This window comes from Synchiropus splendidus, chromosome 9 (assembly GCF_027744825.2).
Source record: "Synchiropus splendidus isolate RoL2022-P1 chromosome 9, RoL_Sspl_1.0, whole genome shotgun sequence".
In the NCBI taxonomy this organism is placed as follows: domain Eukaryota; kingdom Metazoa; phylum Chordata; class Actinopteri; order Syngnathiformes; family Callionymidae; genus Synchiropus; species Synchiropus splendidus.
In genome coordinates, this window is record NC_071342.1 from 25,262,501 (window position 1) to 25,282,500 (window position 20,000).

The 20,000-nt window shown below is 56.6% G+C and overlaps 1 protein-coding gene across 3 annotated transcripts in view; it reads left to right on the forward strand.

Moving 5' to 3' along the window:
• LOC128765009 (G patch domain-containing protein 8-like) overlaps positions 1-20,000 on the forward strand; it is a 40,937-nt gene that overhangs the window by 20,622 nt on the left and 315 nt on the right. The window contains exons 2-5 of one of the 3 annotated variants that reach the window (XM_053875377.1): positions 1,350-1,454; positions 4,798-4,922; positions 6,967-7,088; positions 9,175-20,000. The exon at positions 9,175-20,000 is cut by the window's right edge and continues 313 nt beyond it. In XM_053875377.1, coding sequence (XP_053731352.1) covers positions 1,350-1,454; positions 4,798-4,922; positions 6,967-7,088; positions 9,175-11,957 — 3,135 coding nt within the window. In that variant the 3' untranslated portion in view covers positions 11,958-20,000. Of the gene's footprint in view, positions 1-1,349; positions 1,455-4,797; positions 4,923-6,966; positions 7,089-7,171; positions 7,512-9,174 lie in introns of those variants that run through there. The other 2 variants (XM_053875378.1, XM_053875379.1) reach the window with 2 other exon arrangements.

A 20,000-nucleotide genomic window follows, 5' to 3' on the forward strand; every position in this document is an offset into this window, starting at 1 on the left:
GTCTTCAGGTCCAGAGTCCGGTCGGTCGGATGGAATCATGCAAATGTTTGCGTCTCTAACTGGATCAGGCAGAATCGTTCCTGCACCTAATGCAGTTACAGTCGAGCAGTGAGTGATGTGGGGGGCGCCAGGAGACCACCAGGGATGAGAGCAGCGCCGCGGCCCTGACCTGCTCCACTCTGCTGCACTTCATCTCCGGCTGAAAGAAGTTTCTCTGCTGGGTGGACCTTTACACACACAACCTTCACGTGGCTCTCAGACCCACGAAGGTCGAGTCGCAGATGTCCTGAACCTGAAAGACACATCAGTCTTCCATTGATGGAGAGACGGCGGGAGAGAGAGCTGACCAGGGTCAACGTTTACAGTCTCAGACTGCTGCACACATGACGTGCCCCGGGGTGCTCAGCAGGTTCCTCAGCAGGTTCCTCAGCAGGTTCCTCAGCAGGCTCCTCAGCAGGCTGCTCAGTAGGCTCCTCAGCAGGCTGCTCAGTAGGCTCCTCAGCAGGCTCCTGAGTAGGCTCCTCAGCAGGTTCCTCAGCAGGTGAAGCTAGTGTGTTGTTATGATCAAGTTGGAACACACTCCTCACACACGACCTCATCATGACACCGCCCCCATTTTCAAGCCTGTCTGTATCAGGTACCTGAGACTCTGATCCTGTCTTTGCTCTGGAGACTTGACTCTGAAGGTGACTGGCTGAGGGTCTGAGAGTCACTGCTCGCCATGTTCAGAGCCAGTCACCGCGATCACACCAAGTGCAGCAGATCCACCGTCCAGACTGCTGTCATCAGCACAAACCAGTGGCGCTCCTCTTGGGCCCCCTGTGGTTCTGTGACGCCTGAAGTGAGCATGATCGGAGCCCTCAAGGAGATATAGACCTGAGCGATCAGCGTGTAAGAAGGTAAAGCTGTGGGAGATGAAGATGGATCTGCAGCTGCAGGAGAGACTAGCGTGGTCCTGAAGACTGGCCCTGCTGTGAGGGTGACACATTTTGGAGAAGGTCTCCATCTAATGAGGCACTACTACCATTGATCAACCAGTTGGGTCCATTTTTGATCTGTGATCCGCAAGAGCTGCTCCGTGTGAAGCTGTCGTGCATGAGGTCTGCTGGAAGCACTGGAGCAGGTGGTCTTCAGTGGCTGGCAGAAGAAGAGTGTTGCGTTGTTTGATCTGAAACTGAGGAGTAAAGAAAGTGCGTGATGTTTCTTCAGCTCAGAAGTGCAGTGAAGATCCTTCAGTGCCAGTTCTTCAGGCTCGCACCCCATGTTGAGATGCGTGAACGTGAAGCTGATTCTGTAGAATCTGAGAAGCCGCGTGATCCTAACACCTGGTGTGTGGTGCTCTCCTGTAGGAGGACGGAGACTCCAGCTTCTACTGCGAGCTCTGCGACAAGCAGTACGTCAGACATCAGCAGTTCGACAACCACATCAACTCCTACGACCACCATCACAAGCAGGTGAGTCCATCCCTGCCTCCTTCTGGAGACCTTGCTTCAGGCCCCTCAGAGTAGCTCCATCGAGCTTCTGCTCCTGGCGTCGTGCTCTAGCTTCTGGGGCGGTGCACCTGCAGCCGGAGGCTCCGGCGCCGAGCAGGACGCTTGTTCTGGAGTCTGTTGACAGATGTTTCCACCTGGCGGAATGATGGCCAGACGGAGGCTCAGGCTCTGGCCTCTGCTCCTCACGGTGGCTGCGCCCCACAGTCCGACAGCCTTCAGCAAGTTTGGCTCTGGCGGGGCTTCACTCACACAGGTGTCAGTGAACACATCACGGCGTCCGACTGTTCCAGGAAGAGGGACGCGGCGCCAGGCCGCCGAGCGTTTGCTTCGTGCTGAGAGGAACCCTCTGCTCCTGAGTCTGTCCTGGAGCAGGTGCAGCGCTCGGCCTGCCTCACCGTTCCACAGCCGCCTCTTCTTCTTCTTACTGCTAAAACAAGTCTCTGGCCCCTGACTGAGCACGTCAGAGACCCAGCTCCATCCTCCAGCGGCGATGCTGAAGGCCACGCTTCTGCTGAGATGATGGTGACTGGTGTGAGGCACCGCTTCCTGACGTCTTCAGTGAAATCCAGGCTGAACCTCTGAATGACTGTCCTCCACCAAAGCTGGTGAGAAGAGCCAGGAACGTCCTGTGGATGACATGGCCCAGCGCTCTCTGCAGAAGAGGCTGTGGAGCTGAAGCAGGCCAGCAGGTCCTCACGCTGAAGTGGAGCGCGTGAAGCCAGGCTCTGGTCAGAAGACTCCAGCCAGTGGTGAGGACTGCGCTTCAGTGAAGAGAGTTCACCCTCTTCAGAAGGTGCAAGGCAGTGAAGGTCACGAGCAGCACAGTCAACTGCTGAAGTGACTTCCCCCTGAAAGAGCGTCATCTGAGGGTGAAGGCGGCTGCTGAGGCTCACTCTGCTGGTGTGGAGCAGGAGCTGCTGCAGCTGTGGACTAAATGACAGGGAGGAAATTGTCATCTGCAATTATCATTTGTTGGCTGGCGAGCGGCGGCGGGATTTTTCACACTTAGCTGTGTGTCACGCTTATTGGCTTCCTTTGGAAATGAAGCCATTTGCCGAGCGCCGGCCTGGGCCTGATTTGTGGCTGCCGTGTTTGAGCTGGATACGTGATTGAGACGCCGCCACTCCGAGCGCCATTGAAACCTCGGCTGCAGCCATTTTCTTGGTTTCTCTCATGCTTCATTCCTCGCAGGATTTGGCTCATTTATGTGTGTAGACAGGAGGATGAAAGGTGGAGAATCTGTGGGCGAGGAGATCTTCAGCACAGTCCTGAGCAGAGGAACGGTAGCGCTGGCCACATTCTGCTGAGCCTTCAGACGTCCCCTGGCCTCACGTGGCCACACGTCCAGTAGGAAGCCAGGGAGCTGTCTTCTGGCTGCCGGTCCGGGACGTCGTGTTAGCGCAGGCAGAAATCCTCACCCTCTTCTTGGTGTCAGTCCGTCTCAGCACATGGAACGACATGAAGCACCTTTCCAGGGTTTCCCTCTCAATGCTGCAGCAGCAGGATAAAAGAATGAATTATTCCCATTCTTCCTTCCATTATTCCTTTTTTGACACAGGGGTTTGAACCATTCATTCGATTTATATATGTATATGTATATGTATGTATTTGTGGTGTTTATGCAGGGATATCTCTGCCATCGAGATCTGAATACAACAAACAAATTGAATTCGAAAAAAAGAATCCAAACCAAAAAAACAATTCTGAAAAATGATGTTTTGATGCCCTGTTGTTAAGGTGTGTACACATAGTTTACATCGTATTTAAAAAAATCAATTCAGCCTGTAAATGTATAAACTGAATTAAGTCAGTTGTATAAAGGTTTTTTTCACTTTCAAAGTGTATTTAGGAACATTTTTTTCATATTCAAATTTAACATTACGAGTTCAAAACTGATGGCACAGAAATGGCGTTGGGGCGTGTCCCTGCTCTGTGGGCGGAGCCACATCAAGACTGACAGCGCTCAGAAGCGCGGTGTGAGGTGTGACCTTCACAGGCAACAGGGATGTTGTGACGCTGTAAAAACACCTGAACGTGTGGATGAGTCTCGTGGATGTGGGAGAAGAAGAGCAGGGACAGCACACTGCTCCAGTCTACATGCTGCTTAATCAGACACCAGAGAAAGGAAGTCAGTGATGCCACGCTGTGTCACTCTGTGGTCACGTTTCAAATGTCCAGTTTCCTCCAACGACATTGAATGCAACCTCACTCGAGGTTCAGCACTGCACTCATTGAATCAAATTATGAATTTTCAGGCTGGATTGAAAACTTTTAAAAATACAGCGGTACCTCAGTTTTCGAACGTCCCAGACTTTGAACATTTCGAACGAAAATCCAGAACTGGAACGCCCCTGAAAAAAGCCAGAAAACATAAGGTACACGGGTCGACCAGCTGACCCACGAGGCGCTCTGTTATTGTGTCTAACGCAGCCTCTGTACGCAGACGTGTCCCGTTAGCTCCATTGACTGACTGTTTCTTCTTCATATTGAGGTGTCAAACCTTTCCTGTCTCCACACTGGACCATGGTAGAGTGTCACAGGGGAGGTGCTGGAGCAGCACTCCAGGGTCTGATGTCCTGTTGTGGGCTGGAGCTGGGACAGGGATGAGGCCAGTCTGGGACAGAGCGTGACTTGGTTTATGACTTTGTCACAGCCAAACTGCACAGAAGCGCACATTCAGAGCTGGACACGCACCGGGCACCTCTTCCCTTCTGGAGAGACGCCACTCACTCGGCAACCCCTCCCACATGCAGCGGCCACACACACAGAGGAACAGCCACCTGCAGCAGACACTCTGCATTCACTCCGACAAAAGCCTGTTTTAAGGCTCGGAACGCATGAGTTCTTTTTCCATTCATTGTAATGGGAAACATTGATTCGGATTTCAAACAAATCGCTTCTCCAACGGCCGTCTGGAACGGATTGTGGTGGAGAACCGAGGCGCCACTGTAGTATGTAAATCTTTGTTTGTATTCAAACCTTAACACCAGGGCTTCAAGGCATCATTTTTCAGAATGAATATATTTTTTCATTCGAGTCTGGACGGCAGAGATGTCCCTCCATAGATGTTTACCCCCAGTGAATTTGAAACTCATCGCCGGTCAGTTGAGCAGCGTCTGGGCCTGTTTCCCAGCCGTGTGTGGAGGATGTGGTCACCACGACAACGGGAAGCATTTCATCGGCGTGTGCTGTGATTATGTGAGCCGCTGTCCAGTCAGTGAAGCGGCTCTGACGCCTCCTGACACCAGGTCACCATGCCTCTCATTCCTTCTGCTGGTGCCTCCTCACTGTCTCTCTCCTGCAGCGGCTGAAGGAGCTGCAGCAGAGGGAGTTCTACCGAGCGCTGGGCGGCAGGAGGCAGAGGAGGCGGCGCGAGGAGAGGCGGGAGGAGAGGAGGCTGCGGCATGACGGGAGCGGCGCTGCCCACTGGTGAGTGTCCGTCTGGGGGGGGACACCAGACACAGGCCTGAGTGTGGCGTCTGAAGGCTTCCCCCTGAACTGTCACCTGTGTCGGGGGGACGCCACGGCTCATGAACCCCGCAGTAACACCAGCCACCGCTGCTGAGCCAACAGCTTGTTTTCCATTTATGAATAAAGAATCAGCACTTAAGAAGTCATTTGCAGACGAGTGTGTGTTCCTCACGTGCGCTGCTGTTTTATTGCTGCTTATTCTCGGGTCTGCGAGGTGAAGTCATCAGCTGTGTGATCCCCCCACCCCCCTGGCTGACAGGCCACGCCTCCTCACGCTCACTCCAGCTGTGCTGAGGCTCGTTTCCATGAAGCCTCGGTTACGAGGCGAGCAGGTGCATCATTTGCCTCCTGACCCGGGCCACGCCTCCTTTGTTCCGATTGGTCGGAGACGAACCCAGGCAGATGCAAATGGAGCGGCTGGTGGTAATTACTGGAGCCAATCTGCCTGTGAAAGCGGCGGAAGCGAAGGTGAGGCTCCACTGTTTCACCAACTTTGCCGTCGCTGGAGAGCTATTACAGAGAAGGTCACAGGTCACGTCCTGCCATCGAGCCTGTCGCTGAAGTCTTACCGCAGTAATATGATGGTGCTGTTGAAGTAGCTTTAGACGTCATTCCGTTTTCTTCAGAAGTAGCCGTCACAGTTGTAGCAGCCAATGTTCCTCTCAAGTCTGGCGTGTCCGAGCAACACAGCAACTCTGTGAGCGCCACCTGTGGGCTGGGCTGACACCTGGAGTAGTTTATCATGGCATTATTCACATTGAGGAATGGAACGTGTCGGACATTTGTGAGAGTGAGTTTTGTCCACGGGAGGCCAGCGTCTTCTGTGAGTGAGTGCTCCTCATGGAACAGGTTTCTTCTCCACTGACTCCACACTCCATCTCCTCAGCTGACTAGCGTCTCCTCTCTGTGGTCTGAAACCCAACCATCCTCTCTCCTCTGCGTGACTCCATTTGGAGCCAGCACCAGCCACTTGAAGAGAAAGCAGCTCCTCAACATCAGCCAGCTCCAGTAGTTCCCTTCAGATGGCAGCTCTTCCACTTGCTCTTCCTTCCACGGGGTGGATGTAGCGCTGTCACTGGTCTGAACCGGAGGACAGGAAGGAAACACGCGGTGCAACAGCACAGTCAGCGCTTCATCTGACTGCTCTGATGTCACCAGGCTTCATGTCTGGACGGCCAGAAGCTCCAGAGTCTGGGAAAGTGCAGTAGTTTATAGTCAGGTCAGGATGGGTTTTTGTTGCGCCGCGTAGATGTTCCTGTGCTGTATCAGCTGTGCACACGCGCCAAGCTTAGAGGGAACGTTGGTGGTAGCTCAAGTCATTTTTGAGGAGCCAGTAGTACTAGCACCTGAGCTCACATGGTACAATGTGACAATCTGCATAGTACTGCAGTAGTACTGCGGGAGCATGAGGAAGCGAGTGTTTGGTGTTGTGGCCCGGTGGAAGGCAGCTCCTCAGATCCTGGTCGTGTTTGTGCAGATGTTGTGGTGAAGCCACCTCACAAGCTTCGCTACAATCTCCAGGCATGAAAGTGAAGAGCATCGTCAGGTGGAGGCTGTGGTGCAGAGGAGGCTTCACCTGGCGCGCCGCCAAACGTGCTCGCCACCGAGCCGGCGCCCACGCCGCCGGAATCTAGGTCTTCACCAGAAAAGAGTCCTGAAGAGCAGATCAAACATTCTTCCATTTGTGTCTGACGGGAGGGATTTAAATGGAGTGGAGACAGCCTGCAGAAGAATCACCGCTGACAGGTCTGTGGACACCACACGCAGTAACAGGCATGAGGCTGAGCTGGATGGGGATTATGGAGCCCAATCTGCGGCAGAAGCTGCGAGTGGCGCGTCACTGTCGGCTGTCACTGCCGCTCTCAGCTTTGCAACAATGCAGCGCGGCTGCTGGCAGGAAGCAGCCCGAGGAGAGAAGCGTGACCACATTGATTTTCAGCTGGATTTCAGCTCCTCCTGCCCTGCTATTCTTCTCCTCACTGCTCTTCCTCTCTCCTCTCAGCGCTCCAGGCTCTGGCCCCATGTTCAGGTCCACCACCGTCGCCGTCGACCAGGCCTGTCCAAGCAGAGCACCGCTGACGGAGAAGTGGGCCGGCCTCCGCGCCAGCTCGCCGCTCGGCTCACGTAAGACGCCATCACATCTCCTTAGCCGCGGTGCATGCGGTGGGTGGGGGTGGGATGGGGGGGGGGGGGCTGAGAGAGAGATGTCTCCTGATACGGAGGATTAGAGGCTGCTGAGCTGCGCTGAGGCCCCGTCGGCGCGCTGGTATCCCGCGTATTTCACGGGACGCGGCGGCGTCTTGACTGCGCTGGCCTCCAACGTTTCAATGCTAATTTCTGCAATTTTCTCCTCCACTGCCGCTCTGTCTCGGAGTCTGGTGAAGGACCCTCTGTTTCGGTCCTGGCTCTGCTCCGTCCCGACCAAGAAACGCCCCACTCTCTGAACTGGGATGCTCCGAGGAGCCAGGAAGTGCTGTGACCAAAGGAAGCGCTCTGAAGGTGGCGACCACCCTCCATGTTGGACGTGTTCAGTGCTCACAGCGGAAGGTAGCCAATAAAGACACTCGGAAGAGGGGCGGAGTTTTGACAGGTGTTGAGTTGATGACAACACCAGTTCTTGATCAATCTCACTCCGATCTGCAGATTTCCCCGTCAGCGTTAGCATGTGAACATGAAGACAGCCGTGTTTTTTCCTGATTCAGCAGAAATCTCTGGCAATATTTTTTTGTTACATTTGAGACGCTACGCTTTAATGTTCCGTCCCATTGTTTCATCTCCATCTCAATCTTGAATCCAAATTGAAATGGAAATCTCACATCTCAGTTCTAAGGATGTAGACGCCCCTTTCCTCCAAAACACCATCAGACTCAGACCAGGTCAGCGGTGCAAGTCACCAAACCGAGAGAGGAGAAGCCAATATGTGAGGCAGAAAGTGAGGAGCAGAAGACCACGACAGGCAGCAGTGAACAGGGGTCAGAACGCTCGCACCCAGTCGACAAACAAGCGTGCGGCGGTCCGACTCACGCTGCCGTGGAGGAAGTGACGCGGCGGAGTTTCAGCGAATAACCTGCTCAGCCTGAAAGGCTCCATCAGATCCAACTCTCTCAGAGTCTCACCCAACCCTGGATCCAGACTCCATCGATACCAATTCACAGATCAAAAGTCAAACAAGCTCTCATCCACCCGCCGCCTTTTTCCAGCTCGTTTTTGAATGGGAATTTGTCCTGATTTCATCCCACAAGGATTTTAGCATGAGTGCTTCCTTTTTCTAAGAAATGTAGCTGCTTGCTTTCTGTCAGAGAGAGAGGAGATCAGTTGCGTGACTGGCGGCTTCTCGCTCCCATATCAGTGGGAGGATCATGGCAGGAAGAGCTCCTCTCCAGAGACTCACTGTGGTTTTACATTCAACATAACAAGAGCAGGTCTGACAAGTTCCTTTGCTGTTTCATGAAAGGCTTTGGTTTGGAGAGGAAGCCGCACGTGCGCGGCAGGCGTCTCCAGACTTCACTGTCTCAGGTTCGGGCCCTGGGATTGAACCCAATTAAGATCAGGAGCTGGGATCTGTTTTCATCGGTGCTGATGTTGAGCCGCACAGCCTCCGTCAACAGCTCTTCTGAGTGATTTGACTGGAGGTGATGCCAGGTACATTCAGCCCAAAGACTGCATGCTGTGGACCCGTGCTCAGGCTCCGTCCAGCAGCACCTTCTGGATCCAGTGTCTGAGGAGGAGCTTTTACTCCCATGTTTTTGTTGTCTGAGTGAGCCGGACGGAGAACAGACTCGCTTTGACTCACGGCTTGGACGTGTGCGTTGCTCTTTCTTCCCTCCATTTGAGTTTGAGAACTGGATTCTCACGTTCAGCAGAAAAACCCATTTGGATTAGATCCGGTTAAATACATCTGACAACCGTTTTAAAATTGTTTCCTTAAGGGGCCCGGGGTCCGGCTCCTGGTCCTCACTCGTCACTCATCTGCGCGGCTAATAGAGCGGCTTCGCATCATGGACGTTTGCTTCTCCAACACCGTCGGTAACAGCAGCGTCGCCGCAGCACTCTGAGGTCTGTGGATCAGAATAATGAATCAGTATACAGAGGCGCTGGCCTTGGGACAACACACGCCGCAGGGGGCGCTCTCCTGGAGTGCCATGAAGGCACTTGAGTCTTGGTCTTCTCAAAGCTGAACTTTGACCCACGCCTCACATTGTCCTTTCAGAACTCCAGAACCCGACGATCCGGCCCTTCATTCCTCTGGAACCCACCCTGCTGGGGACGGCCCGATGGACCTACGAGCCCCTGGGTACCAGCTCGGGCGCCGCCACCTTCGTCTTCGGCGACTCCTGCCCGGGCGTCGCCGCCGCTGCCAGCGAGGACGGCGTTTGCGCCGCCTCCCCTCCCGGCCGCGTTAACAAGCTCCCCTGGGCTCCACGCTGTTTAAGCGACACCATCACAGCCAGTAACGTCGCCGCGCCGGACACCAACGGCTGTGACGCTGACAGCGGCGGGTTGCAGTGCCAAAGCTCAGGGCTCCTTTCCATCTCCAGCAGAGTTCGACCGGTGTCCTTCTCCCTGCCCAAGAGGAGCTGCGTCCTGCTGCACCAGTCGGCCGCCGTCTTCATCCAGGCAGGGCGGGCTCTGACCCAGAAGCCGGGTGGCGGGCAGCAGAGGGACGGGGTGGAGGCGCCGGGGCCGGAGAGACCAGAGGCTGGAGAGGCGGACGCAAAGGACCTGGAGGCCCTTTCTGAGGAGGCCGTTCACCGCTGCCTGGCGGACGGCGGTGAGCCCGGGACGGACGCGCAGCTTTATTTTGAGAGTGTGACGGAGGAAGCAGTGCCTGGCAGGAGAGCGGAGACCAAAGCACGGAGAGAAAGCACAAGCAGTCCTGACAATCAAGCTCCATCCCGAGAGCTTCTCCAACAATCAGCTGCCAAGGTCTCCATGGCCAGTGAAGAGGCCTTGCTTCAGTCCCAAGCCAAAGATCGGAGCTCCTCCCCTCCAGAGGAATCTTCCAGCCGTCCCACAGAGCCCTTCTGTCCGGTGCTGAGTCGAGACGGCAGCAGGGTTCTGCTGTGGCCCTCAGAGATGCTCAGCCACACCAAGGCTTCGCCCCCCGTCTCCTACAGCGTCAACCCCCTGCTCTACGACTTCAGAGCCCACAACAAGGCGCGGCAAGGAGACGGTGTGGAGCAGCAGAAGGAGAGAGTCCAGCCGCCCGTGGTCCCACATCACAGGCAGGGAGGAGAAAGGCAGGAGGCAGGACAGGCGGGAGATCCCCTGGAGCTGGCCGGCCATTGTAGCGGCGCAGACGCCGCACCGCGTGCTGATGAAAGCGCCTGTGAATTTGTTTCTCTGTCTGCAGAGTGTCAAAAGCCGGCGAGGAGAAAACGCAGGAAGAAAAGAGGAGGTGTGAGGAGAGGCATGAGGAAGAGAGGGAGGCGGAAGAAGAGAGAGGGGATGAAAAGAAAGCATGTGGAAAGTGGAAAAGCCATAATAAGCAGCTTGTGCAGAAGTCAGGTGTCAGGAGGGAGAACAGAGAGGCAGAAAGCAGTGGGGAGCGCAGAGAAGGGCCTATTAAGTCATCTGGCGCTGCATCGGCAGGAGGGGGGCCAGGGGCCGGGAATAAACGGAGATCAGACGGAGCCAAAGAGCGGCCAGCTTTTCAGTAATGGTCCTGTGGATCGCTGTAATCGCTGCAGCCAGCTGTGTGCTCAGGTGGAGCGGGAGGCCGCCGCGCCTCCAGCCCAGCAGTCCGCCACCGGACGGGGCCGGAGCACCGGCGGGGGAGCCGCGTGTGACTCGCCGATCTGCCTCATGCCGGAGCCCGCGTCTGCCACGCCGGGCGCCGAGGAGCCAGAGAAGAACACGGGGGAAGGGCAGGCGGGCGATCCGCAAAGGAATCTGAGGGGAGGCGCGTGCAAGCCCGCGATTAGCGGCGCTTCACCCCCCCGCAGAGGCGCGAGGTGTGGACAGGGAATGTGTGGGGATGGCAGCCCTGAGGGGGGAGCAGCGGGCGCTCCAGCAATTACCCTCTCCCCTGGGTCTGATTCCTGCGGAACAGCAGGCTGTCACGGACCTGCAGAAGAGTCCAACCTCCGCGCTCAACCCCCCGAAAGTGAGGGGATGAGACCCGCGACAGACACGAGCAGAGATGTGAGGAAGAGGAAGGCAGAGTCAGCAGAGAGCCAAGCAGCGCCGCCGAAGAAACGGAAGAGGGGAAGACGACACTCGGACGCTGGGCCTGGGTCGGCGTGGCCACCTCAAGCTTGCACCTGCTGCAGTGGAGGCCGGACCAGGAGCAGCCGCAGCAGCAGCAGCGAGACGCTGGCATGTGAGGACGAGGACGTGAGGGCTCGGGCCTGCCCCTCACCCGCACACAGTCCACCTCACTCCCACGTGTCCAGAAAGTCTCCCACTGACCAATGTAGCGACATGGAGGTCTTGAGCGCATCACGCCGCCACACACCCGAGCGCCAGTCCAGAGAAGGCCCTGCTGAGGTCCTCACAGAGGACGTGTGGCTGAAGCAGCAGCAGCAGCTGAAGGTGAGGGAGGAGTTGGAGAAGGAGTGGGCGAGGCGGAAGGACGGCGCCGCAGAGGTGGAGAAGAGGCCTTGCTTCCCCGCCCCCCTCCCTCCTGGTCGGGTGCCCCTCCACGCTCCTCTCCTGCTCCCGGCGCCGCTCCCCTCCTCCTCCTCCTCCTCCTCCTCCTTCTCCTTCCGTCACACAGTGATCCGCCATCACCTGTCGCTCCTCCCGCCTCACCTGCCTGTGCATTCCTACCCTCCCCTGCTTCCTTCCTTCTCCTCTCACCTGCATCCTCTCTCTCTTAACCCCCCGCCTCCCCCTCCCCCGCCAGCCTTCTATGCATCCCCCCCTATCCCTCTGCTGGACGTGGCCCCAGCTTACCCCATCAGCCCCGAGTTTCACCCCCTCCTGAGTCCCCACCCGCCTCTGTACCCGCCGGCCCACCCCGCCCTGCTGCCCCTGCAGGTGCTGTTCTGACGCGCGTGGGCCCAGTGGTCAGGAGTGAGCGCAGCTCCTTCTCTTCACCCGAGCGTCTGCTGCGGCGACAGCTGGTTCCATCACCATCGCGCCTGACCACGCCCGTCGCTGGCCTCAGTCCCCAGAGAGGAGGAGGACTAGCACGCTAACGTGTCGTCACGTTCCCCCTCAGACGCCGATGTTCTTGTTCCTCCACACGCATCCATCAGCTGATTCACCCTTCAGATTCCTGGATATTGCTGACTCAAACCTGATTCCCTACCACAAGCGTCCACTGCTCTGAGAGCCTGACGGTTCTGTCGGATTGTTCCTCCTCAGACAGAAGAGCAGACGAGCCCCAGTGTGGACCCTCATGCACAGAGCACCCCCCGACCGGGTCAGTTCTGATGCTTGGCAAAGTGCTTGCTGTCTTTTGCAACACTGTTTTAACAGAAAGGAAATGGAAGCAGTGAGTGAGGAATGCTGCGGTCGCTGCGCAGCACAGCGTCTTCTGGTGCGGTCGTCATGTTCTGAGCCCAAGCGCCACTTCTCACGCAGAGTCTGTCTCCGGCAGCGAGAGAAAGAGCAAATGTTAAATTGAGCTTTTGCTCTTTGATTCGGAGTGTGACTCCAGCGACTGACCTTTACGGCCGTTGTTGTGCTGCTGCTCTGATCCCGCTTCTAAAAATAACAGCAGTGATTCACGACTGAAGTTGAAAGTTTCTTTTCTCCTGCGCCCCGACCATGAGGACGTTCTCCATCTGTGCTCCACACCACGGACGCGAAGCTCCGCCCCGTTTCCAACGCCAGTTCCTCAGGATGGAGGGCTTCTTCTTCTGCCATGGATCAGCACAGCACACCTTCTCAGAGGCTTCCAGAAGTGAGATGGAAGGTCCAGAGGATGTGGGACGAGACGAGCACAGCTCTGAAGCCTCCCTCCCTCCGCGACCACCTTCTGAACATCAGGAACATCAGGCATGCGGCCTGCCTGGCTCCTGCCATGCTGCGTCCTGAAGAAGCAACACGGTAACACGACAAGGTCCCCGTCAGCTTCAGGATCAATAGAACTGGAGGAACTTTTCAGAGCAGTTTCCAGCTGCGGCACGGGCTCCAGCAGGTCCAGCAGACCCTGGTTCGGCTGCCGACAGTGTGGGTTCCAGGTTTGAGCAGTGCTCATTCCCGCGCGCGCACGCACACACACACACACACAGGTGGTCCTCACATGACACGCCCAGCCCCAGCCGAGTCTGCTGCTGATGCAGTGTTTCGCCACGGTGAGGGTGGGCGGAGCCAGCTGTAAATGAGATCAATCCTTAGTAGATGTATTTTTGTAGCCAAACCTCAGTTGTATTGAGGCAGTTTTGTAGCCAGAGGCTTCTTAGCAAAGGACTTTGTCTGTCGACTCCTTGTTAATGAACTTTCCACCGACGTGACTCCCGTGCGCTCCGTCCCTCGTGCCGCCGCCGCCGCCGCCGCCGCCGCCGCCACCTCAGCCCTTCTAGGTCTAGTGATCCAGACGACTCATGAAGTGAAAATAAATTGCTATGAAATTGTCATCGACTCTGTGTCTGCTCTTTATAAGTAGATAAACACGATAAAATGATGGGGTTTTTCTGCTGATAAAAACGTGATTATCCGCAGACAAAAGTGGCATCGATTTGCCTGCAACTCTCCTGCTGTGACAATTCAAGTGGAAGACAGAAGTGAGAGTCATTTCACTTTCATTTGAAGGTGACATGGAAATGGTAGACTGGCTGGCTGAGTGGTGGTGCCGCGAGGAGCGAGCTTCTGTCTTTGTTGTGATACAGTTGGAGCTCAGTTTTACCACAGGAAGTTGGGAAGGAAGCGTGAGCTCGGATTGATGGACAGGTGACGGAGGGTGTGGAAGGAAGCGTGGAGATGCTCGGCTGGAAGTGTGAGTGGGTGATGAGGAGACGTGGGGATGGATGAAGGCATGGACCAAGCTCCTCGCATGACCTCGGCTCTCTATATTCTGGAGTGGCTCATGCCATCTCCGAGGTGACCCGTCCAGATCATGTGACTCCCTGCTGTGCGCGTCAGGTGGAAGTGGTTGATCTGATCATGTCGGAGACGAACGCTCCAAAAGACCGTTCCCCCGACGCCCCGGTCCAGAGGTGGGATCCGAGGAAGCCTGGTCTGTGCAGGCAGCAAGAAGAAGGCACATTTGAAGTTGAATAAAAAGGTCATTTTTCCACGTTCTGCTCTGAATTCTGAAGCGAAAGCGTGAAGCCGCTGGAGAGGTGAGAGAGTGAAGAGAACTGCAGTGGGGTCTGGCGTCAGACGTGGAGCTGGCTGGGAGGCAACATGTCTGGCTGATGAGCTGTTGGTGAGCTCTGATGCTGTTGCCATGGTGAGCGCGCCTCATCCTGCTGGCCCGGCCGGGCCTCACCGGAGCGCACGTCTCTCACGGGACTGTTCCGGGCGATGGTCACGCGCCTGGCAGCTGGGCTTCACGGGACGGCAGTGAAGGCATCGGATGCTGCAGGAGCCGACAGATGGAGGCGCCGTGTTCATTGACTAAAATGGCATAAAAGCTCAACATGTTCAGCACCTGGGGCGGCGCGGTGAGTGTGAGCGAGTCACAGGCGGCGAGCGGAGTGTTTTGATTTCAGAACAGCTTCTCAGCAATTTGCTCGTCTGACCTTTAAAAACCAAGCAAAACCTTTCTGACATTAAAACTCTATTGAATTTGTGCGTGCTCCCACGCGGCGCGCGCTGCGCAGCGCTGGACTGTGCAGACCCGGCTGCGGGGGGTCCAGCAGCTGAAGGTCTGAAGGTGGCTCAGAGGGGTTTCTGCCGTGACCTCTGACCTGCATCAGAGTCCTGCCCTGCCTCCCGACCCGGATGCTGTCCCCTGGCTCCTCCTCCTGTGGCGTGTCCATGGTGGAGCACGACAGCTGGAGGTTTCTGCCTCCACTTGGTCCCCATGAACTTGTCAGGAGAGTGAGAGCAACTGAAAGTGACAGTTCTCATTTCCAATTTCAGAGAAAAATCCCTGGCAGCCCAAGCACTCTCCACCTAGTTGAAAGGCCGTCCTCACTCTGGATTATAATCCACTCAGCAGATGCGCCTGACAGTCTCATGCAGGCGGCTGCAGTGCTGCTCCCTGGCGCCCCCTGCACGCCTCTCACACTGAAGAGCCAGTCTTTCACTGACAACCGTTTTTGAGTCACCACACGCTCACGTGACTGCAGCAAGCTCAAGACCACTTCAGGTCTGAGGTGAAACCGTCCAGACATGTGTCCAACCCCAGGCCGGGGGGCCAAATCCGGCCTGGCAAGTCATGTCCAACCACGGTCCTCCAACCACGGTCCTCCAACCACGGTCCTCCAACCACGGTCCTCCAACCATGCTCCTCCAGCCTCTGTCTGCCAGTCTCGCTCCTCGCGCCGCAGCCTGCCGTCCTTCCACAGCAGCGGCTGAACTGTTGGAGCTAAAGACGGCGCCACTGTTATTGGGCTGATTACAGACGATGAGTCGCTGGACACGGCCGGTGAGGGAGACGGCGGCGCTCAATCCCAAATAACCTTTTGTTTGGGCTCAACGGTGGCGCAGGAGTGCGACGTGATCAGTCATCACAAACAAGCGGCGCAGCCCTAACTTTCTGCTGGCTCAGCACTAAAACAGAGTCGGCTTTGAAGCGCGAGCGCCGGCTTGGCAGCGCGAGAGATTCCACCGAGTCAGAGAAGTGCGATCCTTCTGACAACTTCCTGGCAGCCGTGACCCAGTTCTGCTCAGGAGCACTGATCAAAACCCTCTCAACACAGGAAGGAAGCTTCTGTGGTTTGGGAGCTCCTGCGAGAGGAAACATTCACTGGTCCTCAACAACCGCGAGAGTGCTGGCTGCACCGCTGGCCTCCAGGTCATGTGATGTAGGAAGGCTCTCCTGTGACCCGCGGCGAAGGCAGTGTGAGTGGACCATAGACCTCCAGGAGGAGAAGGTGTCCTCGGGTCTGGGTCCTGGGTCGTAGTGAGTCAGCAGCAGACGTCCGCGTGGCATCAGCGAGCTAGACCCTCACTGATGAAGCCAGCGGCTGGAGCCTCCCTCCGTGGGTGTCAGGAAGCTCTCCACGAAAGGTGGAGGTTCAGTGATCTGAAGGACCACATGGGGATGTGGACCAGGTCCAAGTCAAGTGGTGAGAAGGTCGCGGCCTCACTGCGGCAGTGCTTCCTCCTAGATCATCTGGAGATGGATGTTCTGGACGAGGTCTGAAACCATCGAGTCTCCAGGCCCCTCACCATCTGCAGAGGACCACGGTGATGAACGGAGCCACGTGACTGGCAACATGTCCCGACCCTGCCGTCCTCTCTCGCCGCCTCCAAAGCTGCAGCCTCTGGACTGCCACACTCCAGCTGTCGCTTAATACACGCTAAGCTGCGAGTTCATCCGTTCATCTGCTAAGCGACCGCACGCTGCGTCGGCACTTCTGCCGGAGTTCATCCGTCCTTCCAGCCTCCGAAAATAACTGAGCGTGTCCAGAATGGAGCGGCAGCTCCAGAGAGACGCGCTGCCGTCTGCGACCTTGCTGCCACCTCGATGACCCGTGTGAGGTCCTGCGCTCTGACTGGACGGTTGTTAGACGTCTCACACCTGAGAGCGGCAAGCGCACACGCCTGAGCTCTCAGTGAAGATGACGCCTCTGGTTCTGACCCACTGAAGCCTCGCTCTTCTCTCGGGCCGTGCTGGTGTTTCTCTCACTGAAGGATCATCTCAGCTCAGAACCAGCCGCCTGATGGTCTCCTCACAGCAGAGCCAGAGCACCAACAGCAGCCAGAGGACTTCTGCAGATGGACGTGTGAGGACCACCCTTGCGTATCGAAGATCCATCTCACCCCACAGACTGTGCAATCTCATCACTCTGACTGATGCACGTCACAGATTATTAAGATGTAATCTCCTTGTTTCACCTGCACCTTTGTCCTTTGGTGAGGAGCAGGAGTGGATGTGAGGGAGGGAGTGAAGAGACAGAAGCTGAGAAGGACTGCAGGGGAGTGTAAGAAGACAGGTGAGGGGGAGGTGAGACAGAGGAGCGAGGTGCGAGGAGGGCAAAGGTCCCGGCGGGTTATAAAGAGAGGCGTCAATCATGAGGGACTTGAGGAGTGAGAAGTGCGAGGCTGAGGAGGTGTGAGCAGTTCAGCAGGCGGAGCTGCTTTCAGATCCTCTGCACCCCGGAGGCCAGGACAGCTCCGTCAACTGCCGCAGACTCGGAGCAGAGCCTCTCAGGCCTGGAGGTTCCTCACCTCAGAAAGTCAATTGATGGAGGATAAAGGAAAAGAATTCCTGTCCACATGAAACGCTGACATGAAGCGCGACGGAGGCGGTGCGTGCGGTCGGAGCGAAATTGAGAAACCTGGAGTCGCAGAGACGAGGCAGAGCAGGAGGATCAAAGTGTCCCTTTAGTGGACCCACACGGCGAGAGGCGAGCTGTGGCAGGAGGTGAACAATGCTGCCTCCACATGAAGCCAGCAGTGAAAACCAGCGGCAGATGAAAGGGGGCGCGCCACCGTCCCGCCCGCAGCTTCACAAGTCCTTGGCTTCTCCATCTCTGGTCGCCAAACGCAGCACTGGGCTGTTGGAGGGGAGGCTTGTTTGTGTTCCAGACTCCAGTTTCTGACGGCGACTTTTGAGTTTCACCATCACCGTGTCTGCTCAGGTTCTGTCCTTCTACGCTGAATGGATCCCGTGCTCCCGGCCGCTCGTGTCTCCACATCTTTCCACGGTCGGTGCAGACCAGCACAGCTGAGACTCCTTTAACCACCATGGAGGGAAGCTCCTGCTGTGAGGACCTGCTGGCTCTCGGGTGCGGGAGCTGGCTGACAGGTCCTGCTATTGTCACGCGTGTATTTGGGGCCACAGCTCCTTGGCTGCCTGACTCCCCTCACGCCTTGGACCCCCAGACTCCTGGAGACACCCCTCCCAGGCTGGACCTCGACTCACGTGCCCTCAGGATCAGCCGGGGCCAGGCCTCCCACCGAGCCTGGTCTTACTCGAGGAATTGGTTCCAGCTTTAAAAGCCTGGACGACTGGACTGCAACTCGAGTGCCATGCGACTGACTGGTCTCCATGTGGCCGGGGCTCCTGAAGCTCCTGTCTCCTCACCATCCAACCATGGTCAACAGATCGAGGATCCTGCTCTCTGGAGGGAGACGACGGAGTCTGGAATGAAACTGGAACCTTTGAAACAAACACACACCAGTCAACTGAATCCTTCAAGTTTGAAGCAAGTGAGTCGCAGGAAGAGGAAGAGAAGACCGTTGACACGGCACCGAGCTACTCAGGAGGGAAGGTCCCAGAGGAAGAAGAGCTGGAATGATCTCAGCCGACATCCAGTTTCCAGCAGGGTGATGGTGTGTGGAGGTGAAGCCAGCCAGTCTCCAGCTGAGGGTGGAGGTGGAGCCCTAGACTGCTCTGAGGGACGGGCTCAGGGATGTGGATCTGACTTTGTTTGGGATGATTGATCCAGTCCCTGCTGCAGAGTGATGTGCTTCGTCCAGTCAGGCCAAGGTGAAGGATTTCACTGCTTTTAGAAGATGCTTCTGATGCTGTGGCACCGTGATCCTCAGAAGTGGACCTGACCCAAGGCTCCGACACGCTCCACACTTCCATCCGTCAGGAGGAGAGTTTGTTTTCTGCATCATTTCCTCTGGCGTCTCAGTGGCTGAGGGCAGCAGGCTGGTCAGGTCAGGAGATGCTGAGGGTCCCACTCTCTCCCTCTCTCTCTCACACACACAATGAAACGCTAAATAAATAGCTTCACGCTCAGCAAAAGCCAAAGTGGGTCAAACATCAAAGTGGCCGCTGCAAAAGCTGCTGGTGCCGTCGACACACACGCGCACAGTCAGACTCAGACAAACACACTGGTTCCACAAGCTGATACTTGAACCCTCCACTCACTCACTGGCTCACACACGGGCAGCTCTGCTTGTTCTCCAAATTGCCAGACTCTTCTCTCTCTGGTGCCTCTCACACACACACACGCACGCTCTCTCACCCTTCTGCTGGTTGTAATTGCAGCGTGTGGGTGTGATGGCCACCAAATAACAGCACTCAGGAGCGTCGGAGTGCAGGAGGACCAAGGCGGACGCATGACAACACATGTGCGGGTCACACTCCTTCGTAGCGCTCATTAAGGATGACCTTTGACCTCGGATCACTGCGCACGTCCCGGGAGCCGCCGCCCGGTCCAGCGTCAGCCCGAGGCGGTGAGGTCACATGACACGCCCTGCTTCGCTCCCCAACTGGAGCAGCTTCTCTGCTGTTTCCGCCCAGCAGCCTGGGAGACGGCGGCGGCGGGGTCAGCGAGAAGACAGTGGCAACACGCCTCCATTTGCATGGCATTAATCAGGGAGAGAAAAGCTTGTGATTTATGTGCATATGTGATGACGGCGCGGCTCCAACCTGCATCATAAACATCCTCTTCCAGCCAAGCCTTCGGACGCGCTGCGCTCGTGGCTTGAGCACTTGTTCATGAAGTGGCCGACCGAGGGCCGCGGACTGATCCGTCCTCCAGCTCTGACACGCACACACACTCAGGTTTTCAGGTTCTGTGGGCACCTCTCCCCCTCAACCTCACCTGAACCAGGAGCAGGTGTAGCCCTGTGGGCACCCACGCTGGCTGAATGGCGCTCCGGTGGCCCTCAGGTCGTCACTGACTGGAGCCAAAGAGCTGTGTGACGCCGCCCCTGGGAGCAGACACAGCTCCACACATCTGGGCGCCTCACGTTTGCTTCTGCATCCTCCGTCACCACGTGAAGAAGGTCTGGATAAATGGACCGGGTCCTCCACCAAGTCTGGCTCTCTGCTCAGACGTGGAGCGAAGCCTGTCCTCCATCATCAATCCTGCCTGTGCCTCCGTCCCCGGCTCCTCACTGGAGTGTGAACAAACTGTACGACAACTAAATGAATAAATGGGGCCGAGTAATGACTCGGCTTCACTCCGCCGGCCGTTTATTTGGATTCCTGCTGGAGGCTGGAGCCAGGTGAGTGAGCAGAGCTTCAGCAGGGACTGAACGTGACGACCCCTCGCTGGACCTGGGCTGCTC